At 34.0% G+C, this 27484-nt stretch overlaps 1 protein-coding gene and 1 pseudogene across 5 annotated transcripts; one reads left to right on the forward strand and one right to left on the reverse strand.

The window, feature by feature from the left end:
• The first annotated feature begins 881 nt into the window (after nucleotides 1-881).
• Nucleotides 882-2596, forward strand: LOC149494179 (phenylalanine ammonia-lyase pseudogene; annotated as a pseudogene).
• Nucleotides 2597-2681: 85 nt separating this feature from the next.
• On the reverse strand, nucleotides 2682-23089 carry LOC105627959 (uncharacterized). 5 transcript variants are annotated; one of them, XM_089724652.1, is made up of 20 exons: nucleotides 22743-23078; nucleotides 21156-21697; nucleotides 20306-20903; nucleotides 18901-18985; nucleotides 16428-16573; nucleotides 15832-16025; nucleotides 15510-15637; nucleotides 15122-15373; nucleotides 14315-14461; nucleotides 13589-13843; nucleotides 13299-13439; nucleotides 12873-13178; nucleotides 11889-12029; nucleotides 9757-10681; nucleotides 9396-9640; nucleotides 8375-8479; nucleotides 4764-6671; nucleotides 4004-4537; nucleotides 3689-3914; nucleotides 2682-3559 (listed from the first exon to the last, which is right to left on the reverse strand). In XM_089724652.1, exons 2-20 carry the CDS (start codon nucleotides 21685-21687, stop codon nucleotides 2898-2900), a joined length of 7530 nt encoding a protein of 2509 aa, XP_089580778.1. In that variant the 5' UTR covers nucleotides 21688-21697; nucleotides 22743-23078; the 3' UTR covers nucleotides 2682-2897. The 5 variants fall into 5 exon arrangements, with proteins under 5 accessions (XP_089580778.1, XP_089580777.1, XP_089580776.1 ...); XM_089724651.1 differs by having other exon boundaries at nucleotides 9396-9622; nucleotides 11889-12062; XM_089724650.1 differs by having other exon boundaries at nucleotides 11889-12062.
• Nucleotides 23090-27484: the final 4395 nt, after the last annotated feature.

A 27484-nucleotide genomic window follows, 5' to 3' on the forward strand; every position in this document is an offset into this window, starting at 1 on the left:
GACAACCACAATAAGAATATTCAACTGGATGATCCAATATAATGATAACAATCCAAATTTTTTTCAAAGGGCCTAAATAAAATACAATATACTTATCATTTATTCAATTTTCTCAGGACTGTATTGCATGCATTCATAAAGTATAATCATAATCTCATTCATTGGGCTCGGGTAAAATATTCAACTTATAATTTCAACCAAAGATTCAAATTTATCAAAATAGAATTAATGAAAATTGGATTCATATAATAGGAGACATTCCTTAGCCTGAAAGATATGTGGCCATGAAATAGGGATTAAGTGGAACAGAATTGACTGGGTGGTAAAGTCGTAAAAACACCTATTTCTTTCATATTTTGGACAAACCTCCCTTTTTCTTTTCTATTGTAATTTCCGGATTATTATATGATGATCCAATAATTACATATCCGATTTGACCTATGGACGAATATGCTAGCATATGTTTCATGTTTGTTTGGTTAATAGCAATGAGATTCCCTTAAATAATAAAATAATAATAAAAAAGGAAAAAAATAACTATATAATAAATAATAACTATAACTACATATATATATAATAAATTATTATTATTGCATACATGACACTCCTATAGTAATTGCAGATATCTGCAGCTGCAGAGTTGAAACGGCATATAGATAAGACCGAGCTTCCATATATTACATATCATAACTAAAATAATACTAAAATTTGAAATTACTTTTCTAGCTTCGCGATGAAGGAAATATAGTTTTAACTGGAACGATGGAGAATCTACTTCCTAAAAAAATTAAATAAACAGAAGTAAGTTTTACAACTTAGTTAATAATAATAAATAATGCATATAACAAGCATTCACATGAAATGCTTCCTAATATACTAAAATGAATATCCAATCAGTCAAACACGTGACACAACACAACATCCACATAGAAGTAGTAGATGTTGGTAATGAGTCAATGGTGTCACTAAAACCCCGACGAACCGTCCTTACACATCGCCCGCCTTTTCTTACTTTACTCTTTGAGAATCTTGAAACTCCTCCTTCAACAAGTCTCACGCTTTCTTGATTGTCTTTGCACCCATAATTCTTGGAAAAATACTCTCATCCTCAGAGCTTTGAATGGCTTTGGAGCCTCCTTTATTTGCTACTTAATTTGTGCAAGAGTAGGATTTTTATTTTTATGGTGGTGATTCATAATCTTTTTCCACTACATTCCATAAATCATGAGCTTTCAAGAAACTCTTCATCTTGATTACCCAAAATCACGATTTTGACCTTTGAAGATGGATGGTGCTGGAATTGAAACTCTGGAAGCCATAATTCACTTCTCTCTTCCTTCCTCTTTCTCGCTCAAGTAATAAACTAATCTCAGGCCCCTTAAAATCTCTGCAAGTTCTGGTACCATTTTAAGGTGTTTCTAAAATGGAGATGGAGAGAGAGATTTCTAATTTCTTATTACATTCGGAAACTGCTACATGAAAATATATAGCTTTGGGGCTGGAAAAATAAGAGGCAAATTTGAAATTTGATTTTGAATTCTAATTGATCAAATTTCAAACTTGATTAGACACAGATTACACAAAAAGGACCTAATTACATCAGCAGCTATGGGCTGAAAATCAAAGGAACTAAAATTACAAAATAAATACAAAATACAACGTATAAGTTTTGAGTGTTTTGCTACAATAGCAACTCAACATGAATGCCTGAATCTTTGGCAAATAAACAGAATCAAGCATTATCACAAGTATTATCTGCTATACACGACTAGCATTGGCTTCTATAGGAAAACTAATGTTAATGATTTTTACAATAGTGGGTTGCCTTTAAATCTCACAGTAGATAGCCATGGCATCATATTGCACTGAGCTGTAATACTTAGCTAATCTTGTTATCGATTATGTTCAAAGTGCAGAGCAGCACAATCAGGATCATTAGGGCTTATTTCAGCAAGGAAAACAGCAGAAAGCAGGACATTTTAAAGTTAATATATCCGACTTTTTTGGTTGAGCACTGTCAGGCCATTGATTTAGGGCATTTGGAAGTCGAACTGAAGAGTGTAGTTGTGAATTCAGTTAGTCAAGTGGCTAAGAAGATTCTTGACAATTGGAGCTAATCCTGAGCTTCATCTTCAAGATTTTATGAGAGATTTGCTTAGGGTTTCCGATGACAAATATGTGTTTGTAGCCAATGCTTTAATTTCCGTCTAGAAAGGTGCTTTCAGAGACACTGAAGGCTGTTTTGCCAGAAGAAGTTGAGGCTGCAGGAAATGCCATTGAGAGTGGAAATTCTGCAATTCCTAAGAGGATTGGAGTATAGTTCTCCAATTTACAAATTTGTGAGTTGGGTACTGAGCTTCTAACTTAAGGTCGCCAGGCGATGAATTTGGATAATAGTTGACCGACTTCTTGAACAGCTCAAGGTTTGGGAAGGTAAGCCTCTGCCATTCTGCTAAAGAGGGTCTTTCTTCAACTGTACTGTGATTGTTGTTATCCTCCGAATGTTTACATTTCCTGCCTTGTTTTCTACAATGTCATTTTGAAAATTCTGTATCTAAACCAATTTCTTTACAGCAGTGACTTCAATTCATGACAACTTTACAAATAGCTGCATTTCAATTCCAGTGTTATATCTCCCATATTATATTATATACATATGCAAACTATCAAAATACCAAAAGTAAAAAAGGATAGAAATTTCCATTAAGAAAAATTAACTTGATATACAATATTAGAAATGAAGCAAGGATTCGACCATATACAAGAGTAATTCTGCACAAATCCAACCACAAGAACTATTCCTGAACGCATGGAACTACAGACCAAAAAATGTGCTCCAGAAACTGAAGCTCGAAAGTATCAGCAAAAGATCAAAGAGTTGATACACAAAGTAGATGTCAATCATCATCTGATAAACAAACGACCTCGCTTGGACATGCAACATCTGTCCTTTTATCATTTAGCTGGCCAATTTCAGGCATCACCAAGGGGTCTGTGTTAGAACCTAGACGTGTTAGTGGGTGAGAGTTTGAATTTCTATTTGTTTGATTTTCTACATCCCTTAGCAACTCAAGTGCAGATGGAGATGGGTTAGACAGAGGTGATGAAATTCTTGCAGTTTCAGGTCGATTTGAAATATTGCGATAATGAGATTGTTGTGGTCGCAATGGAAGCTGGGTGGGTGTGGTAGAGGTTGTGAGGGGGTTACTGGGCACCTGCACACTAGGCATCACAATTGAAGGAGAAGGAACATTTGTTGAAGTTGTGGATGCTGAAGATCTGAAAGGTTGTAGGTGTGGGGCGGGAGCTCGAATTTCACTACCAATTTGGAGATTGCCAGTAGTAGGGGAGATAGAGCTAATAAGAGGAGGTCTTGTTTGGGTGCCTGAGAAAAGTGTTGAGGAATGATGAACAACCTGCACAGATGGAGCTTTACCATGTGAGCCAGGGGCAGTGAGCTGTGGGCCACTGGCAGGCAGACCACTGACAGTGGCATTCCGCTGTGCAGTGGGCTGCGATGATATCTGAAGCAACTGCTGCATGAAACTTGAAGCCACCTCTGCCAGAAACAAATAGGAGTTCAATAGAGATAAGGGACAAAAAATCAACGGATTTTTAATGTGGTTCCATGATCTCTACTTCTATTTTTATCAATTTTCTATTATCAACAATCTCAAATGTCGCTTACCTCGATGCACACCAGGCCTACCAGATGCTTTCATGTCCATACACTTAGATCTGAATGCCTCAGCCAAGATCTTGTTCATAAGAACTTTATTTTGATTTGTATCCAATTCTTTCTTCTTAAGAATGAATTCAGATTCCACCTCCTGAAGTTTAATCTCATACTTTCTACGAATTTGAGCGACAACTTCCTCTATCTCTTTTTCACAATCAGATTTTAGCCGCAGCTTCTGCAAAAATAGAAAGGGAATTTTAATGAAAGGGATAATACTGAGCCTTTCATTAACATAGAAGAACATTAGGCATATAGGGAACTAACATCATCCTCATAAACGCTGATGATTTGGTCTGTTTCTTTGCGTATTCTATCCAATTCATTTTGAAGTGGATCAGGATATGATGGCAGAGGAGGCATTAGGACAGGGGGTTCAGTTCGTGCAAGGCGATTATTAACTACAGAAGAAATGGGTGGATGCTGTGTAACATGTGTTGCAGGCTGCAAAGTCGCCTGATTTGAGTGTTCCATTTGGTTCTCTAGTATTTGAGTTGAAGCCTCGATGGCGTTGTTATTGATAAGACCATCATAGGTTAGCTGACTTTCAATTCCACTATCTAAAGGTAAATCCATGGCCTCAAGACAAAAAGCAGAATCCAAGGATGCTGACGACTGTGTTTGCAGCACATGCTCTACAACTGGTATATCATTATCAGTTTGAGTAGAAGCTACAGCATCGTCAGGAGATGCCACGGAAGCCTCAACCTGCTGCAAAGTATTGTGATTTCCAGTTGCTGTTGCGACTCTATCTTGCGATCTAGCAGATGCTGTTGGCAGAGGAGATTCATCTTGAACTGCCTAAAACAAGTGAGGATTTTTTAAGTGATTAGCATTTTTTGATTTTTCCACTGGAAAACTAAACTCGATGTCAGAAAGCCACAAATTCAATGAAGTAGGAAAAATAAGACGGAATAATATCATTGTTAACTGACGAAGTCATGATTGTATCAAACTAATTATTTAAGAACCAATACTTCAAAAGCCCCAAAAGCAATCATGCATAAATTGAAACAGGTAAACTTACCGGACATGGTTCTTGAAGATGATCATCTTCATTAATGACAGATATTACTGTGTCCTGCTGATTAGCATTATTAGAGGCGGCCTCTCCACATGCTTCATTGATCTCTCCACCGTGGCAACCACCCACCACTAATTCGCTAGGATTATTTTCAGATCCTCGTGATGCAATCACTCCATCTTGCTGATCAATTCTGGCAATGAAGGATGAAGCCATGACACAAACTCCATCATTATCCTTATTCGTACAGAAACCCTCTGCTACTCCAGCAGTTCTATCCGATGATTGAGGACCTTGATCATTGACAGCATCGTCCGCTTGAACCTCTCCATCCTGCTTCTTACCAGTTTCACCATCATCAACTACTTCACCAGGAGTAGATTCAGGCAATACTGATTGAGACTCCCCATCCTGTTGGCTGAGGCCAGCTGTTCTATCAGAGCAATCAGAATTTTCTTTGCTGATAATCTTATCCACCAGAACCTTTCCATCCGGCTGCTTACCAGTTCTATCATCCACAACAGTATTGGAAGCATTTTTTGGCACTCCAGACGAAACCTTTCCACTTTGTTGGTCCCCAGCAGTACTTGTGGAGCAAGGATCTTGATTAAAAATACAAACCACTTCATCCTGCTGGTCAACTTCAGAAGCATCACCACAGGAAATGGCGTGAACTCCATCTTCTTTGTGAACAATGGTGTTGCCATCATCCAAAGCTTCAGGAGCTCCCATCTTCTCTAGATAACCAGGGGAACTGACCTTCTCAGGCAGTCCCATTGGAATCTTTTTAGGCACCAGTAACGTGGCTCCATTAGGACTTTGTTCATTAGATGACAGTTCATGAACAGTGTTCTCCAAACCATCATTCGAATTAACAACCTCAGACACGCCCAATAAAACACCTGTATTAGGAATTTGTTCTTCAGATGAATTAATATTTACAGTCTCAACATTTGTTAATCCATCCCTCGAGCTTATTCCCATTGAAACTCTCAATGGATCCTCTCCATCAGTAGTCTGTTCATTTGTAGGTGGTACCCCAGGTAGCATATCCACCTTATCGTTTGAACTTAAAGTTTCAAGGACTTCCAGCAGAGCCTCCCTATCTTGCACACTTCCAACTCCTTTAGGATTCTGTTCTTTCATATGAGAATTTAAAGAGACAACATTTTCTTGATTATTTTCAATTTCATTGGAAGGTAGCTTATTCATTAATTCCGACTCTGCCCAGGATTTCACTCCATCCAGCCAACATGCTTTCCTCTCTTTCAACTTCTTCATTGCCAACAGGTGAGTAGCCTCAAGATCTTGAAGCCGTATCTCCTTCTGAAGCTCAAGTTCTTCAAACTTCTTTGCATATTCAATATCAAGTAACTTGAGTTTATCTGTTCTCATTGAACTATTACTATGCAAACGAATAACAGCTGCCTCTGTTTTTTGTTTATTCTCAAGTTGTGCCTTCTCTTCTTTGAACTTTCTTTCAATTTCCTCTTTTTGTTCCTTTTGCTTCTGTGAGAGTTGTGTCATCTGTTTATGGCATTTCTTCTCAATATCTTTGATACTTTTCAAAACATCTTGCTGTGCCAATCCCAGCTGTGAAAGTACCTTCTCATCAAAGAATTCTTGGCCATGTTCTTCAAACCCTACTCTCACCTTTTGCAGGACAAACAGCGTTGGCTGTGATGATCTTGCATGTAAATGGTCCTTGTTCAATGATTGAGAAGCCTTTGGAGAAGAGGAAAGAGTACAATTCCCTGTATGATATAAAAACATTTTCTTCAGACACCGCAACAGAGAATAAACATAATCTGCCTCTTCTTTCTTGCAGCTGAAATTTAAATGCTGTTTTGCATGGGCAAGCGATTCTTTGTGACCAAGTTTGTGCTTTAGCAAAGAAGCTGCAGTCCAACACTGAAATTTGTACACAACAATAGTGTAAAAACGTTAACCAACGTCATCTAAACATGCAGGTTTCCACAAACCAAAAACACAAGAATAATATGAGACATGCCAAGTAATTTACATAGAGATACAAGCAAAAATATTCACACACATTGATGCAGAAGCCCATGAGTTTTTCATAGGATCATTCAGCAGATACGCATTGTGTTCTTTAAAAATGCCAAGTAATTTACATACACATACAAGCAAACATATTCACACATTGATGCAGAAACACCTAAGTTTTTTTCACAGGAACATTCAGCAAGCACACATTGTGTTCTCACAACCTCACTGAACTTGTCTTAAACTAAATTTCTAGGAAAAATACACAGAAAAAAAGAAGAAAAGGAATTAGAGAGGTCGGTCCTCATTCCATGGTTGACACATTTGTTTCCAAGGCTACTGTCTAATTTAATCTTCATTTGAATGAAACCATTATTTCATTTCACTTGAGTTTATTTTGAAAGTGTAGAAGTTAACAGATCATGTCCTTGTGAAAATAATTTACAAGGAAGACTGGAAATAATGTGCACCTTCCATGCATAATTCTCATGTGCACTTGCATATTTAATACATTAATTCATTCTGACATTTTTCCTATTTGTGACAGAACTAATTCTGCCTGTTTTCTCTTATTAGAAAATTTAGCAGTCATCTCTCTTTTCTTTTTCCATCTGGAAATTGAGTGCATGACTGGATTTAGGTTTAGGAGATATTTTCCATTGTGCTTATTGCTCAAAAAGGTCTGAACTTTATCCAACTTACAACTATGCTTGAATCACTAAAGTAGCCAATTATAGCCTGAAGGTTTCTTATTAGTTATAATTATGACGAGTGTAACTGAAGGAAGCCGACTGCATGTCTAACACAATTAGATATATCCATAACCTTTCACAGTTTGAAAGAAACATCTCCCACAGCTTCTTAATTTGTCCTTCTTTAGGCTGCCAATCTGTTATGACTTGTTCTTTTATTCTTTTTCAGCTCCTACATACTGCAGTTTTACTTCTAACTTATACAATTGTTCCCAAAGAGAGGGCAGAATGCTTTGAACCCACCTCTCCAATTTTGAAAGTTTCTGTACTTTTGCTAAAACAACTCAATAGCATAGAAAAAGAAAGAAAAATAATTTGGCCACATAAAATGCGAAGTAAAATAAATTGGCCACATGAAATGCAAAGACACGGTACAAGGTCAGCATAAAAGAGGTCCTTGAGATTCAAAAGTAACTCTGAAAATATATACTTAACCATTGCACCAAGACATTTTCATGATATCCTTAACATGTCAAGCATGATAGACTTCTTGTAGGGGAAGTTTTCACCAAGGCAACATCAACAAGGTAAAGAGTAAATAAGAAAGGATCATATCCTAATTTAATTGAAGGAAATATAAACCAACTAATAGTAGATCAACTGTCAGTTGAATAGCAAAAACAACAAAATCATTAAATTGACATCTAGTTATCCAAGTGGATTAAATCGAGTAAACAAAATAATTTCCAAATTAATGCAAGCAATACATATAATTCAGGCATTTTTACCCTTTTCACTGGAATATATGGGCAAGTTCTTATTCTTAATGCAAACATAGAAGCTGGCAACACATTGAAAATTCATTCAGAAGAAAGCAAATGATCACACAGCATGTATACAGAAGAAAATTCTAACCAGGGCTATCTGAAATGCCTGCAGAATGTTTTCTGATTCTCTGCTAACACGATGATTATTCATAACATATTCAAGCAAACTTTGAGCCATAGCCTTCACATCTTCCTGCAATGAGAGAATGACATCAGTACATATTATAAAACATAAATTGGCCCGAGTATATAATACTGCTAATCCTATGACATCCCTGTATGGCATGACGTAGATGCACAAGGGCCCACCAGGGAGCACACTGTCACAATGCTCAAAAAGATAAAATATATAACAAAATTATAATGCTTTAAAAGAAGAAAGCAGAACTTTGGGATGAAGCTGGGAGAAAAAGCAGGCATTGAAGAAAAAATTCCAATTTCAAGAAGTATTTTCAACCTAAATTATCTCAGTGGGTCCAGGAAAAACACTCTCTTAGCTTGACAAATCTCAAGTACCATATTAATCCTGATATTACTTTAACAATTGCAAAGCTCATTACAGGGTTCAAGCCTGATTAGATGAAACACTTTATGCTTATAGGAAAATCTTTATTATGCTTTTATCAATTCTAAAACCAAGCACAGCAGAAGCAGCAATGACATAGAATGCCCAACTCACTATACCATATCACATGCACAAAGAAGAAAAAGAAATCCCTTACACTTTCCTTTTAGCAAAGAAAGTAGGGGGGAAAAAGAAAATGAGGAAGTAAATAAAAGAAAAAGGGAAATTTTTATTTTCCTTCCTTGTGTATATATATATAGGAGGAAATTAAAATTATTTTCCTTTTTCCTCCACAGGCACATTGTTATAACTTTTTCTATTTCCCCTCCAATTTGGAGAGAAAAATTTGGATGGAAAATAACACTTATCTTTCTTTCACTCTTTCTTCCCCATCCTAAACAAGGGGAAATCATAATTCCCCCCTATTTTCCTCTATTTTTTTCCCCTTGTTTTCTACTCATCCAAACAAAGGTTTAGAGATGGGAAACAAATATAAACATGAACTGCAAATTAACTTATTTAGGAGGGAAATGAAATGCATTACCGGGAGACGTAGAATTTCACAAAGTTTTGCTATGCGTGGCCTTAAACCAAGATGAAGACTCTTTTGCAAATCAGGGAAATTCATTCCTTCATCAGCTCCTCGTACCTCTGATAAATTATTAACCAAAATTTTGGCCGTCAAAGCTTGGTCACCATGGCCGATGTTAAGACGACCAATTGGCCCAGACGTTGATCTATGCATAAAATGTGATGAAGGTCTAAAACTCCCTGAAGGAACAAGAGACACTATGAGAAAGTTAATACAGGAATCAAGAAAGATAAAGCACTTCTTCAATGGAACAAGATAGACCATCTTGAGTATGATAATGAACAGAATTACCGAGTCAATCAACAATATTTACCTTTACTGCCCCCAGCAACTATATTCCCTGCAGAAAGTGCAGGTCTAAGAGAGATCAAATTAACTTCATTGTTGGCAACTTTTTTCTGGCCCTTCACAATTTCATCAACCTTATCTTCTGGTTTCTTGAGTATATCATCACAGCGCTGAACCCTCTTCCGGTTCCTTTGAGACAAACTAGATGGGTATTTCCACTTTGGATGTTTTCCCTCCAACAGTTTTCTCCAGAATTCATGGGGCAGCTCTTCACTTGATTGAATTTTCAGTTCACTAGGCAATGGACAATCAGTACAATAAATTCCTGAATTTTGTTTAACTTTCAAAATTAAGGAGTTGCTGCCTGTGTCATTGCACTTGGCATTTTGAGAGAGTACATTCAAGAACTGCTGGATAATATCTTTGAGAGGCAACTGCTCCAATGAGGGACTTAAACTGGTGACTGACATACCACCACTGTGAAACTCATCCAACTTACTGAATAGATAAGAAACTCCCCACATAAGTAGACTGTGACTAGTGGGTCGGCTTATGCTCTGTAAATCACTATCAATTATCTTACCTTGCTTTGCAAATATCAGAACATTTTCTTCCACAGTACAAGAGGAATATAGACGAAATATTTTTAACTGTTCTGACTGTGTATCAAGTGTTATCTTTTGTAGGTTCCTTAAATCATTTGTCGGGGTCCAATCACTATTAAATATGATAACAGTATCAACTGAAGACAGTTTGATGCTGGGAAGACAAGCACAGGTTTCTAACAAGAATACAAAACTCCCTTTCTGATTATTGAAGTTGTTAAGAGCAGCCTGCTTCCTTGTAGGAAGAACATATTGATCAAGACGTTCGTAAGAATCCTTACCAAATCTTTGACGCACAAAATCATCCAAAATATCTCCAATATGATACTTCCCAGAACCACAAGACTGTCACCCAAAAACATCTTACATAAGAAAAATAGCATTGCAAAAAATTTGAAGAGCAAAAAGTGTACCAAAGTGCAGTGTCCGCAAATAATAGAGAGGGAGGCAGTAAATAGAAAAACTGGGTAAATTCAATTATGCTCCAAAATTGATTAAAATATCAAACAGAACATAAAATTGTGTGCAATCATGGCAATGGTTTGATCCACATAGAAGACTAGAAAAACTTTTCTCCACACCCAAGGAAAACCATTTATATCTAAAACTAACATCAATGTGAAATTACTGAATTCCATTTATTGAAATTCAATTAAAAAGAAAAGTTCAACAAGAAATTTCTGGTCACTTCAATTGTGAGATAGTTTTTCATCAGGTAATCATTAAACATAATTTATGAACGGACTAATGATCAAATCAATCCTAAACTTTGCATGCTTTGTCAATAGGGAGCTGCAATTTCCACAGCTATTATGGCTATTGCCACAGCCGAAAATATTATAAATCCTAAGTTGCCCTTACCATGAGAGTTGTCATTAATGTTAGATGTAGATTCAGAGGCAAGATGTCGAGTTTTGGTGAGGTAGCAGTCAAAGTGTCAAACACTTTGAAGAGAGAAAAAAAGAGAGATGAAATGAAAAGAAAAAGGAAAAACTTATTTAACGGGTATGTTAGGAATTTAATATTTTAAGCCATGGCAATAACCATAATAGCTGCGGAAATGGAAGTTCCCTTTCAATATTATCTTTCTTTCAACTTTATCAATTAGGACATAAGTTACTGATTTTGTTCCAATCATGTCCAATGGGTTTAGAGTGTATACAGTTAGTAGCATAGCACTAAGCTTGAAGGTGAACATGAATATAACTTGCTGACTTGGAATTAGTAGGCCCCACTTGAGCTCTAACAGCTACCACATACTGTCATTTTGTAAATTTTTTTCTACTTATAAAGTTGCTAAAAAGCTTCATGAGTTTAATATGGCAGCTCTTAGTGTTTCAGGGGGGTTCCATACCATTCAAGTCAACAACTTTTATTCACATTCCAGTATACGTCCCCCTAGAACTGGCATCAGAACAGGGTATCGTCAATTCAAACAAGCATATTGCAGAAAGAGATCAAAACAAACAATATCCAGAAAGATAAAAAAAATAAAAAAAAGAAAAAAATAATTAAAAAATTAGAATGCAACAAATCCTTGTGAAGCATATACCTTGAAAAGAATTAGCACTTTTAAACCTTTGTTTCTTATCTCAGAAAGCATTGCGTCGAGAATTTGTAACTTGCCACTTGCTTTTATTCCAATATCTAAAAAGTCAGCTGCATTACGACCTTTTGTCAACTCAGGTTGCAGCTGTGGATCCATGATGTAGGGATGATCACAGCACTGTCAATAATAATCACATTCATGAATTGCAACTAGAAACATATGAACCCAATAGCTTAGTTTTTTCCCATTAGCAATTATGAAAAGGTTAAATAATTCAGAGCTCCAATAGATGCAAAGAAAATAAGTCAAATTTGAACATAGGAAAAGCTCAGGGTGAAAAATATATTACATGGTTGAAGATACTGCCAAAGTTCCAATTAGTAAGTTCTCCAAACAGCTCAATCATATTGCTTTTCATAATGTCAATATTATTTGTAGTTAAAAAAAAAATAAAAATGCTAGGGAAACTACACAACAATCACCATGAACCTCGAATCTGAAGCTTATGAAACAATGTGCATGGGGCAACTACTATGGTAAAAGTCTGAAAATTACCAATTTCTATGCCCATGCAGAACTGGTAGAAAGCACCACACATTTTGACTAAGGTGGTGTTCAATAACACCATTAAGCAGTTAAAAGTTGTTTGATAATGCTTATCTACATCACTTAAAAATCTTGATTAAGCTAAAATTCACTTAAAATTGCAAGTGAAGAATTTTAGCTACTTACACCAAATACAATAAGTAAATAAGCTTTTAAATAATTTTATAATTTTTGAATTGCATTACTTAAATTATTCAGCACTTAATATTTAGATCTTAAATTTTCAAAACTCAGTCTTCAGTTTCTCTAAATACCACGGCAGTAGATGACACACTCATTAGACGCACACAAAAGAATACACTAAAAGGTGAACAAATGTGATGAAGACAATACAGCTCAAATCATAGAACAACTAGATCTCATGCAAACAATCAGACTAACCTTTCGAGTAGAGATAAGAATGTCACGAAGTGCCCCAACAAGATCATTCTTTGAGGGTGAAAAAAGTGATAAAGAATTCATAAGCAGAGTAGCACAATACTGCTCAAGTTGTATGTTGGGTATCTGTACAGGAACCCAATATTCTACATATCTCGAAGATTCAGGCTTTGAACCAGTAACAATAAACTTAGACAACCTCTCTTTTGAATTACCAATCTTGTGGTTGGAATTAGTTACCAAGTCCTCACAGCTATTTCTATCACTTTGACGATCAAGCAGAGACAGCAAATGCTCAATTACACCATCCTGCAAAATCCAGCATGATATAAGCCGTTCATTGATTGTGTTTGTATGTTTTGTGTGTTTTGGGGGATTGCAGAATTAAAGAGCAAAGCAGAAGAAAAATGCCATACTCGCACAACACACCTTTAGTTGGCCATTGACAAGGAGAAGCCTCATATCAGTACTTAAACTCTTAATTTGTTCAAAATGTGAATACATTTTAGAGCGTTGGCACTCATCAACTATTACTGCTTCCCATTTTTCCAATGCAAGTTCATTTAGATCCTGCAAAACCATATATTAAAATCAAGAACAAGTGCTATGACAAGTAAACCTAGAAAAATGCATTTATGACAAAGAACAAAAAAGACAAGCTATCAGTCTGATATTCTCTTAACACTCGTGTCAAAAGTCATGCACATTGCAAGGTATACCTCTGCAACAACTTCGGGAGAGGTTATAAGTACATCAAACATTATGCCCCCTTCTAGTCCATAAAACTCAAAAGCCTTAATACTTCGTCGCATATCTTTGTCTCCACAGTAAGCCACAGTATTAACATAAGGAGCTAAATGAAACAACTCTTCATCCCACAAAGGAATTGCAGCAGAAGTTGTGATGATCAGAAAAGGCCGATAGACATCAGATGACAAAGATGAAATAAATGAAATCACCTTCACAATTCGCTCCTGCAGACATAGCAAGCACTTGCATATTTTTAGCATGCGCTTACAGGATAAAAATGAAAGACGTTGAAGAAAGTAACGAACAAATAGAATGTTACAGAAACATTAACACAAAGGTAATGAAACAAGGGCTTTATAATCATAAATCCATGATGATAAACTGAATAAATGAATGTGAAAACAATGCAGCAAAACCCATTGTTCATTCTAGCAGGCCCAGGTCCACCACTATAAACAATATGCAATAATATTATGAATGAATGAACCAAATATTCTGCATGTTATATATATGCATAGCACAAATGCAAAAAGAAACATGGTACTGAATTTGTTTATGTCGAGCATCAAATTCTGCTCTTTAGTAAAGAGAATATTATTAAATTAGATACTCTGGGTATTCTACAAACATTTGTTACAAAATCAAACAGTAACATGATGACAAGCTTAAATCAAAGTGTAACTGTTTGAGCTTACCTGATCATCAATTAAAACATTCTTCCCCTTGTACCAACGCTCACGAAGATTGTTGACAAAGTCCAAATGATTATTACCAAGCCTAGCTACACTGTCAGCTGACAACTTCAATGATTTAAGTGAAGAAACTTTTTTCATCTCAAGTTTCTGCAGGTAATAAACCAACAAAAATAATTTCATAGGATTAAAAAGAATATATATAAATCATCATATTCAAACGACTGAAAACAAACAAATAAATTAACTGCTTAACAAATAAAACAAATGGTTTGTAGTCTCAGAAGCAGATAAAAGAACCACATAACTGAAAAGCATCCTTAACTAGTGATATATCTTTAATGTATTCTTATTCTAACCTTTTTCTTAATATCTTTTTTATTTTGAAATTTGGTAACTAAGATCAGTAAGATGTCTCCTATATCAACAATCAAATTCTTTTGACTTCAAAAAAGAGCAAATTCACATTCAATTTGATCTCATGAGGCCATCCATCAGAACTCACAAAGCCAAGTAAACAATTATATAAGTTGTGATTGGCAGACTCTTCCTTCTTCTTCAGTGAAATTGTAATGGAATTAAGAGAGGGAAGAGGAGGACCTGGGGGAGGGGGGGGGGGAGGAGAGAGGGAGAAGCGTGATCAAAATAGAGATTTCAAGATTTGTTCAAAACATTAATTCAAGCAAGGATACTACTCTTATCTGGAACCTTTTATCCCAATAAACAATGCCCATGAATATTAAAACAATTTCAAAAGGAAAATAGTGTGTAATGGAACACATATGACTTTTAATATTCAACCGTGCAGACCTTCTTTGCCCTCTCATGGCGATTTTCATAATCTCTTATGAGGTTCAGTGCTTTTGGAAATTTCAGAAAAGTAGTTTCCAACTCCCATGTTGCATGCCCATAATCAAGACCACACCATTTTACAAGCCACTCATAATGACCATCCAAAACGTCATTAGCATGCCCCCGATGAATCTCATCTTGTTGCTTGGGAACCAACCATTTATGTAGCAAACGGTGTGGCTCAGTCCACTCCTGCTTCCATTTTGTGCTCTGTATCACAAGAAACTTTGAGAAAAAAAAATAGTAATTCATAAAGTAAAGCAATTAACTACAAATAATGTCACCATTCATAATTTGTTTAACCATCCAGCAAAGGGAAGGGGAAACAGTAAAAAAAAATTTGAACCTGGTTTTTTCGGTTAAATTTTGCAACAAGTGAAGGTGCTTCGAGAAGAAGTTGACTTTCTGGCACCCATCGATTATGAACATGAGCAAGGCCTTTGTATTTAACAAAAAATTGCTTCTCTTGCAATCCTAGACAGAAATCTCATCTTAGCAAGAAGTCATTATAGGCAATCATTCACAAGTTGATAATAAAAGTTCAGAGCATATCTAATAACTTAAATAATTTCTCACATGACAACTAGTAGCACTAAAGCAGCACACTTATGAACTAGGCAAACAGTTCATACCAAAATCGGAGTTATTATACAATATTTTGCACATACCATTTTTACCCGTTGCCTCCACTTCTTTAGTATCCCAGATTGATTCCACTCCTCCGGAAACTGAATGTACACCTAATTTTATCTTCTTCCAAACACAAGCAAGACAATACCAAACTCCAAGAGGAAAATCCTTCAAAGGAGGATCTAGGCAAAAAAGATGATAGCTTCTCTTACACCCCCTTCCATCACAACACCTGAAATTTCATAAAAGAATAACACACAAAGTATATAATATGTATACATTGTGTCACAAAAAGTATATCAAGGCAAATCACAACAGTCACATGTCACAAAACAGTAGCAGCGTTATTGATAGCCAAGATATAGGTAACTAGCCAAGAAACCTAAGGATTAAAATCACACAATTCACCAAAAAATTCACAAATAAAAATTAAAGGACTAATTTTAAAGACCATGAAACCACAGACTTTACGTTCCGTTCTGATAGGTGTGTATATTTCTGTCATCAATGCTGACATATTATTATATTCATATATTTCCCAGTTAAAGTATTCAAATGCTATTACCTGTGGTTTAACTTCCCAAATAATCTTATTACTAAGCGATTTTTGCAATAAGAAAGAAGAGTTACCCACAATAGCTTTCCACCAAGCTTGCAGATGAGACATGTATTTTGATTGCCGTCCAGTTGAAAATCTAGAGTAGACTCTTTACATTGCAAGTTGGGCATGCCTTGTTCGTCAAGCCTTTCAGTAACACTGCTTCCAATTCCCCTTCTATCCTAATGCAATACATAAGAACAATGACAGAATTCTTAACAAGGTACCTTATTCATCTAGGACAAATAAAACAATATTCACATGCTTTGAATATCAATGATGCAGCGTAAGACCACAGCCAAATTGCTTGGAATGCACAAGCAAACACAAGTACCATCAAAATTAGAATTTCTGAGATTTATAGAAGGTATATACTGATGGTTCAGCCAATAAAAGCTAAATCATGAAAAGGAAACAATTAGAATGTTTACCTAGAACTCATTAGTTCTCAAATATCACGTTCCTCAAAAACTAAAAGATTAACCCTTTTTAATTGTGTAGATTATACACCAAGGTCCCCTATTATTTTGTTCTTCATAGGCTCCAAAATTAAGGAAGTTGCACATTTCACCCACCATGTGGCTTTTCCACTCAGCAAAAATGAGTCTGACTCCCCAGAATCTACATAACGCCTTAGGTATAATCCAATGGACTGCAACAGTTGAAAAGGCAAAACTTACTAGATACGGACACAAGTGTCACCATAACGGGAGACGAAATTGTAGCTTCCAACTATGTGTTGTAGGGGTGTCGTGGCTCAACTATAGTGGCATTTCCTCATGCCATACCTCAAGTTTACACCTTTGCTTTAGTAAGGGGGAGTGCTGATAGCCAACATCACTTGTATTAAAGAATTGTCTTGGCCTTCTTGTGGCTGCCCCCTGCCTACAAGAGGTGCCACATATTGCCTTGACACAATGCTTGATTTATCAATGAAAATGATCCCTTGTTGCCACTATGGGCAACATTTGTCATGTTGTGTTATCTGTAGCTTACTAATTTGATATGTAGCCGGGCCTGTGACATAACCCCCGCCAAGAAGAAACATAGCAATCTCACAAAATGACAGAAGAAAATGGAGTGTATAAATGTGATGTTTCTTTTATGCTACATATATTTCTAGTAACATACGTATCCAACCACATAAAAGGGAGATTTGGAAATTATGATTTTGTTTCAGCTCATTTAAGGTTTTGAAACACTTAATAATACTGCTTTTGTAGGATAGCAAAGCAACTAAAGTTTTCCCCGTCTTGAAAAGGGAAAAGTGTTGACAAAGCAATTAGGTATAATATAGTTTAAAAAAAAACTTGCAAAAAAAAATATATATTTTTTTTAATATATATAAATATAAAATGCTTAAATAAAAATTAAATGTAAAACTACCTTTAATTATATTTACCTCCAAAATATTTTTGAGAGAGGATCTAACATTTAGCATATGCCATATACAGAATAATTTAGTGTTTAAGTACCATAGACACATACATAGTGTATGCCAACCATATAAAATTATACACTTTCCAAACCTTTCAATTTTTATAGAAAGTCTTTAACTTGTTAATCCAATAAAGTTGTATTAATATATAAAATTTTTATTATTTCATTCGTTAATTTTACAATTTTTTTTTTTTTCCAAACCATGTGTCCTTGATTTACTTTTATTTAAACTACATGCTTGTTGTAAATTTAGATTAAGAATTATTTGGGGCCAATATCAAAAATTTTTTTTTTCCAATATCTAATTTAACAAAAATATCCTATTATTCAATTGAAGTTATTATTTCACCTTTTATTTTCATAGATACATCTTCTAAATTTATCGTAAAAGTATACAGTTGGTTTGAATTAATAATGGTATTATCTAATTCCAAAGTCCCAAAAAATTAAAAATTCAGTCTTTTCTTTTTAATAGTGTATAAACCTTTTGGTCCAACTCAATAACTTTGTGCTTATTATGGTAAGTTGTTGAATTAATTTTCAATTGATGTGCAAAACAAACGTAAAAGAAATTTAATTAAGATGTCTAGTGCTAAACAATTTGATTTTGCATGGACCATGTGACCCACAAAACGCCGTGTGGTGGTGACTGCCCATACACCTGCCACATTCCAGTCATGTCTTGTCCTAATGACAGTTATCTCCCTAGTACAACAAAGCTCCATGCTGTCTTTATTTTTATTTTTTTACTGGTACAAGGATGAGTATAAGGAGAATGGTAACTAACCATCCCCTCGGTCATGTTACAGAAACAGTATCAAGAGGATGGGTTTTAGTATATAAAATAATAATTTGAAATCACAAGAAACTGTTGCAGTACTAGAATGCTGCATTGGAGGAAAATAACAAAAAAACAAGTAAAACAGTTAGGCACTCAAGGCTAACATATCAAACTGTCTTCTTATTCTATATCATTATACTATCAAAAACAGAATATTTCAAATCCATTTAAAGACCTCTGAAGGACAAGAACTAAATAAATATATGGATAGAACAAAAAAAAACCAACCTCAGTTAAAGAGGTACCACAGTTATCCTGGTTTAAATTTGTGCCGCAAGAGCAAAGGTCTTGCTGTTCAGAATCGTGATTGACCCTGCAAAGCATGCAAATAAAAGAAACTTGAAAAATTAATATATGGCACCGAGGCAGACACTAAATCAACCATGAATCTGGCACAAAACAGAAAATATAGATCTCAAATATTTGTTTTTTACCAGCTCCAATTTGGGCAAATTTGTGGGACTGTCAGTTAGAAAGACCATGCAAGAACATTGCCGGTTTACACATTTGCACTTTTTTTCAAGAATTAATAAAGCTAACAAATAACCCCAAGGATTACCCAAAACAATAGAGATTACATGCTTAGCTTAATGAAACCACACTCATCCAAAATGTGGCAGTATGGGACCCAAGTGGATCTCTGCTGCACAACAAATCACCCATAGTTACGATACTTGTGCTCATACAACTACAAGATAAATTAGAACCACCATGCTCATACACCTGAGACACAAATTAGAACAGTTCTGCTCATGCACCTGAGACAAATTATATGCAATGTTGAAGTAGAAAACTCATTGGATAAACAAAGAGGTATACAACTTTTGTTATGCAGCAACTAAAAAAGTTGTCATTCTTAGGATCATTAATGCAATACGTGACAAATTCCGATATTAAGCCTTTAGTTTTTTTCCATATGCAGAAATTCATAATTCCAGAAATCTTGGGATAGGCTACACATATATCGTCAATAAAAATTAAGGGATTACATTCTACATGATTCAAAAATGTTTCATACATAGTAAACTAACCAATTCCAAGGAATACTTGAAGTAAGTAGTGTGATACTATGTCATGTCCTATGAGTTGAAAATTTTCATAAAAATAGTAATTGAAGGAGGCTAGAATACCACGTGCAGTCTATAACTATCAGTAAAATGATCACTGCCAAATATATCTTCAATGTTATCACCATATTCACAATTTGTTTGCAATTCAATAGCAGAAAAACATTTCTGTCCATTTCTTGCAGCCATCGAGTATTATACCAATGCCCACATAATCTACATCAAATATTCCCAAGAACTTAATAGCCATATAAACAGTGGACTATCTATTTAAACTGGCGTTCTGAATAGCCATCCCTTTAAGGCCGTCCACAACGATGTAAGCCGCTAATCAACAAATGACAATGAGATGAAACTGGAAAGCACAAAACCACTTGCTACTCAACTATAAGCACAATTAAAATGAAAATGACTAATACATAAGAGAGACGAGATCTTACAACTTCAAGTTTAAAAGGTTATGCAGTCATGCATAAAGCTGCAGAATGCACTACATAAATTAATCATCTAGTGAACTATCAACCAAAGAAACAAAACTACTCAATGGAATAGTGCAAAGTCAGTACCTTTGCCTCTTAAAACATGAGGCACAAGTCTCAATATTTTCATTTCTGTGCTGAGAAGAAGTGATGGCATCAGTAGCACCAGAATCCATATTAATTGCATTTCTTTTTCTCTTTGAAGGTGTTTCCTTATAACCACTCTCCAACCCAACATCGTTTTCTGGTGCCCCTTTATTCATTGACATGAGATTTACCAGCTCAGGTTCCAAATTTTTCTTTGCCATTTCAGCAACATCATCCAGATCTTCAGCCATTGCTTTATGAGATGACAATAGCGCACAATCAACATCCTTGGATCCTTCAACACTGTCTCCAACGTCAGATAGATGACCTTCCCTCATAAACCTCTGATTCTGACTGGACTGGGAAGCCTCCAACCCCATATTATTTTCCAATATCTCATTTGCAGGTTTTGCTACATTAAAATTGGATTCTTCCAAAGTTCTTTCTGAATTTCTCCCAGCACAGGTTTCTCTCAATTTCTGCAACTTGCCTTGGATGCATTGGTTGCCCCAATCAACATTCTTGGGAGCACCACCTGCACTATTGCTGCTACATTCTTGAGATAATTTATCCTCCTGGTTCAGCTCCTTGCAATTACCTAGAGAGTTGAGTAAAAACATATGATTATTAGAGAACACTTGATCGGCATTGCTTTGACATAAATACAATTTCCGTGCATCTCAAACGGCCATGAGCCACCTGATAACTTTAAAGAAAAAAAATCAGCAGTTCAAGATGTTGCTTTAATCCAACTCACACCTCAGGTTTGTAACTCATTTTCTCAAAGATATGAACTTCCAAACAAATTCCAGAGGCAAATAAACTAAACTAACAAAAGATACTTGGCTACCTGCAAATTTGACTTCCTTTGGTTGCTGCTTGAATAATTGTCTATACATACGAGCATCCATTCTCTTTTTTCCAACCTGAACAGATTTCACAACCTGTTTCTCACTTTTACCAACTTCTTTAGTTTCAAGCGTTAACTGTTTCACACTCTTCTCCTTTTTTAGCTTTTTCTTTGTAACCGATAATCCCAAGCTTTTATTTGACTTCTTTGACCCAGAAGAACTGGAAGAAGATTGCTTCTTACCCCGCTCAGACCTTCTCAAAGGGCTTGGTGAGCTTTGCTTCTCAACTCTCTCGGATTTTCTCTTAAAATCTGGTGTTGAAGTCTGCTTATCAAGTCGCTCAGACTTTCGAGTACTTGAAGCGCTTGGAATCATATTCTTCTTTGATGGTGTTTCTCTACCCGATCGTCTCAAACCAGATGTATATGATGTTTCAGCACGTGAACTAGTTGAGGGGTTGCCAGCAACTGCTTTAGAATTGTTGTTTTCATCATCCTTAACTTTGGGGCTAGATCTACTATTATTTGACATCCACTATGTTCTACAGGAAAAAGAATGAAATAAGATTCCGCTAAACTAGGGGTTACTGTTTCTAAAGATTTCTCACATGATAGTATGGATTCATAATATGGATTTGATAAGTAATCAGTATGATAATTCATACTAAATCAGTCATCATTATTGTATGAATCCAATATAGACCAGACATAGCAATGTATCACAGTCGGCATAACAAATCAGCTAAATGCAGCAAGATAACAATAAGCAATTTAGGTTCACAAGCATATCAAACCAGCAGCAGGCAATAATCATTATCTTAATTTGATTGATAACGACTAATCAGCAACATAAGGAGCAAAAACAATTACAACAGAAAATAAAAATATAATCTAAAACAGGGGGTCATAAGAAAGTTAAGCCAGAGTAAAACATGAAAACTTTAAAAAGTAATCAGTGCATGACTTTTAGCAGGGATTGAGCAAAAGCAGATGCGAAAACAAAAAAAAATTCTCAAAAGGTTTTGCTAAGGCCATTTAAACAAGGAAACCAAGATCAATATATCACAGATAGTCATCAACCCAACTATCATGGTAGCAAAATAATTTGATTGCGGGGGAAATCTAACAGAGGTTTAGAGTAGCAAAAATAGAGTCAATTTAAGTGTTAAGCAAACTCTCAATTAGAAGAGTAAATATAAACAAAATCACTTCTAAAAAAATAAGAATTTTTACCTTAAATTGAGTATCCAATTAGAATTATCAATAAATTCAGATATCAAATTAAAAAAATCATTTTGAAAAGGAGAACAAGAGTTCAAAAAGGCAGCAATTTTCATAAGGGTATCAGAAACGCAATGCCCAAAACCGAATATGTTAAATTAAGAATAAATAGGTTCAAACAGCAAATATGGAAAGAAATAAGTGAGAAAAGCTTTAGAGCAGTAATTAAAAAATTGGGAAAACAATGCATTTTAAGAGCTATTGAATATTTCAGTTTTGAGAACTAACTAGTGAAAAATAGAAGAGAACAAGGAAATACAAGAGAAGTAAGGAGAATGACAGTAAAACGGAAGAAGAGCAACTCACCGGAAGAATGAAAAGCGTAGCTGCAGGAGGGAGAAAGACGAGAGAGAGAGCAGAGACGCAGCAGTTGAGAGAAGAGAGAATTGATCAGGAGAGAACCCAAAGAGAAATCGCTGAACGTTCAAGAGTGCCAAGATTGTTTGCGCTTTGAGTTTTCCGGCGCAGAAAATATGATCTCCGCCGGAATTTTGGTCGGTGTGATGATTTTCAGCAAGTTCTGGTAGTTTTCCGCCGGATTTGAGTGAGGTTTGCGAGAGGAACAGCCACTTGGAGAGAGCGCTCGAATGAGAACAGGGATTTGAAAGAAAAATAAATAAACGATTTGGGTAGATGGTCTGTACCAGTTAATCATAGGGATCAAAATACTTTTAATCCTAAATTAAAGTCATATTAACATTTATGTTCTTAAAAAAGAATTATATCTCTCTAGCTTCAAGAAATAACTTTGAAATAATGGTGTAAATGAGCCTAGCTGTCTAACAAGTTGTTCGTGCATGACTGAAAAAAGTTAAGAAAGTTCGGGTTGAATCGATTTCGACTCTGCTTGTTTAGCAAAACGAGTCGAACTCGAGTTAAATGATATTCAGCTCGAAAGTTCATCAAATCTTATTGAACTTTTATATATATATATATATATATATATTAGTGTTTTTGTGACATGCATTACATATTGGCTATATTCATTATATATTCATTTTGTTGTACTCTTTTAATTTTTGTTAGTATATAATATTAAAGTATAAATTTTTATTTAGATTAAAATAAATACAAGTGGTTAATTGATATTATATTTTGCCGTACAAGCTACTCGTACTTATTATGTACTTAATTCTATTTTTATATAATGAGGTGATCTCAAACTAAATTGATAATAGTAATTATTTTGGTTATAGTGACAATATTACTTACTCAGTGTATTAGAGAGAAAATGGAACATATCAACATATACACAAATTCTTAAAACCCAAAAAATGACCCAAAATAGAAATATATAGTTCTAGTTTTTGTTCAATTTCCTAAATATTATTTTCTTCCACTTCAAACAGATTTAGAATATAAGAGAAAAAACATCAATAAAATTAAAAATGCTTAATCATCAAAAATAAAATACAGAATAAAATATAAAATAAAACTAAGAATAAAACTCTTTTCAGAACTCAACTAACAAAAAAAGTTTCAATTATATATACTAAAAATATATCAATAAAATATTATATATTTTTAAAATTAAAATTTTAAACTGTTCATCTAACCTACACATATATATTCATTTTATTTAAAATAAATTTTGAAAAGTAAAAATTTATAAATTTAAAAACTTTAATTGTGTATTCTATTTGAAATTTTATTTTTTAAAATATATATCAAATCATAAAAACATAAAAAAAATTAATAATATATTTTTTTCTCTTTTATCTCTCTCCTAAATAAATATTTATGTATATTCTATTTCAAAATATTTTTAAAAAATATATCCAATCAAATCATACAAATAAAAAAAAAGAATATTAATGAAAAAAATATACTTTTTTCATTTGTTATTTCTCTCCAAAATAAAATATTTTAAATTATAATTAAAATAGAATCAAATATTTAAAAAATAAAATAAAAATTTTCAAATGTCTCCCTATCATATATATTTATTAAAAATAAATTTAAAAAAAGATAACACTTAAAATTTGAAATGTTTAAAAATTATAATAGTTACAACTTTTTTCATAAAAAATGTTTAAAATTTGAAATGTTTAAGAATATACTTTTTTTTCATTTTTTATTTGTAATTATTATAATTTTTAAAAATTATAATAAAAATTATTTGCACAGATAAATTTTTCAGACAAAGAGAAAGTTTTAAAATCTTTGTTTGTGCAACATTTTATTTTTTTTTAGAAATTTTTAAATTCTTTTATATTCTTATTAGACAATTTAAATAATCTAATAATATTTTAATAATTATCTATGTAAAATCTAGCCCGATTAGCTGAATTTTTAAATTCAAAACACAACTAATCTATATCTATCTATGGAGATATATCTACTTCAGTATATATATGTTTAAAGATGTAGATTTGCAATCAAAATGTTGTTTGTGCAAAATAGCCCCTCTCTCTCTCTCTCTCTCTCTCTCTCTCTCTCTCTCTCTCTCTCTCTCTCTCTCTCTCTCTCTCTCTCTCTCTCTCTCTCTCTCTCTCTCTCTCTCTCTCTCTCTCTCTCTCTATATATATATATATATATATATATATATATATATATACACACACGCGTTTAAAGATGTGGATTTGTAATCAAAACGTTGTTTATGCAATAGCCTCCAAGAGAATGTGGATTTGCAATCAAAGTGTTGTTCTTGCGATATGTGCAATATTCTACAAAGAACGTTGGACTTACGTGCAATACTCTATAAAGAACGTTCGACTTGCAAAATAGCCTCTCTCTCTCTCTCTCTCTCTCTCTCTCTCTCTCTCTCTCTCTATATATATATATATATATATATATATATATAGAACAATCTACATAAGTCATATATATGTATAGCACTAAGATTATTACTAGGATTTAAATAAATATAGGCACACTGAATTTCAGAGGATCATGAATGACATATTAATATGTCATTCATGATCCTCTGAAATTCCCTTAAATTGCCACCATCGTTTAAACCAATTTGGGATTTTGAAATCAGTGCGTATATTTTGATCAAAATATATTAACCATGAATGAGTAGTGGTGGGATTTTGAAGACAAAATATCGTATCCCATGCTTTTTTATAATCAAAATAATTATAACTCATATTATATTTATGTAATCCTTTAAATTTTACTGGTGTTACTAAAGAAGGTACGGGCCAATCCTTAGGATGGATGACGCGTTTTATTTTTATAGAAGAATAAGAAATAATGCCATTTTTATCAAAAGTATGTTTGATGTTGACTGATTCAGTATCTAATAATATATTATTATAATAAGCCTGAGGTTTTGACAAATCTGTTGGCATAAAAAACCAATTCTCAGGATAATAATTTTTTATAATTTGCCAAGGATTGGTATGATTATATCCATCCTCAACTTCGATTTCAAAATCAAATAAATTTTTATCAAACCATTTATGTATACTACTAGTAGATTTATATTGGATTTTTGGCAAATCCACAGCCATCAACGGATTTGATAACTCTTTACTGTCTACCGTTTGAGACAGAGTAGCCGTATCATGAGCGGATACGATCGCTTTAGATTTAGAAGACATACCTGGGTCCTCTGTGGAAGAGGATGCCATACCCTGCAGGGCTTTAATTACTTCGGGAGATTGAGAAAGTTCTTCAATCCATTTTTTAAGATCTTTAGGAGGAGTGGTTTTAGTGTTTAAGGTTTTAAGGTCTTCAGAGTGCTCAGAAAGAGCTTTAGTTGGGGAGCCGGAATTTTGTTTAATTTCTTTCCCTTTATCCTTCTTTCTTCCCATGGTTCTGTAAGAATTCTCTAGTTAGAAAGTCTGGAATATTATTATCATTGCCTTTAATATATTCTATGTCAAATTCAAAAATACTTAAAAGTGCCTGCCATCGAGCAAAAATTTGTTTAGAGGCAAGATTTTGGACATCTTTCAGCAGAACATCTTTTGCAGATTTACAATCAATACGAAGTAAAAATTTTTGATTTAAAAGATCAGATTGAAATTTATTTATGCAAATAACAATACTTAAAATTTCTTTTTTAATAGTAGAATAATTTAATTGAGTTGGAGTCCAATGACCTGAAGTATATTGGATGATCCTTTCTTTACCATTTACTTTTTGTTTTAAAATGCCTCCATAACCAATATTAGAAGCATCAGTTTCAACAATTTTAAAAGCATTAGGATCAGGAATATATAAGTAAGGAATTTCTTTTACCAATGATTTTATCTTTTTTATTAATTGAGTATGCTGAGTTGTCCAAGGACCAGCATTTTTACAAAGTCTATTATGTAATGGTTTTATCATGCAATTTAAATTGGGATAAAAATCAATTACATAATTTAAACAACCAAGAAAACGTTGTAATTGGGGTTTGTTAGTAATTTCATCAGGAAATTTTTCACCAAAAACAAGTGCTCTTTCTATAGGTTGAATCTTACCTTGTTCAATATAATGGCCTAAAAATCTAATTTTAGTTTTGAATAGATCCATCTTTGTTTTACTAAGTGCTAAACCATTTTGCCTAATTACCATACAAAAAGTTTTTAAGTGTTTAAAATGATCATCAATAGTTTGACTAAATATTAACACATCATCAATGTATACTATACAAAATTTACTATAGGGATTAAATATGTCATTCATGATCCTCTGAAATTCAGAAGGAGCATTTTTTAATCCAAAAGGCATTACATTCCATTCATATTGACCAAATGGAACTGTGAATGCTGTTTTATATCTGTCTTTAGGATCAATTTGAATCTGCCAATAACCAGATTTCATATCAAATTTACTAAAAATATTTGCATTGTATAATTTCTTTAGTAGGTCTTTTTTATTAGGAATTGGATATCTGATCCATTTTAAAGCTGTATTTAATGGTTTATAATTTATTACTAGTCTTGGAACACCTCGTTCAATTTCAGCATTTTTATTGACATAAAAAGCTGCACATGACCAAGGACTTCTAGATTTACAAATTAATTTTTTATTTATTAAATCTTGAATTTCTATTTTACAATGCTCAATTAATTCAGGATTCATCTGAATTGGTCGAGCTTTAGTTTTAA

This window comes from Jatropha curcas, chromosome 8, assembly GCF_041381405.1.
Source record: "Jatropha curcas cultivar XTBG-Jc1 chromosome 8, XTBG_Jcur_1.0, whole genome shotgun sequence".
Lineage (NCBI taxonomy): Eukaryota > Viridiplantae > Streptophyta > Magnoliopsida > Malpighiales > Euphorbiaceae > Jatropha > Jatropha curcas.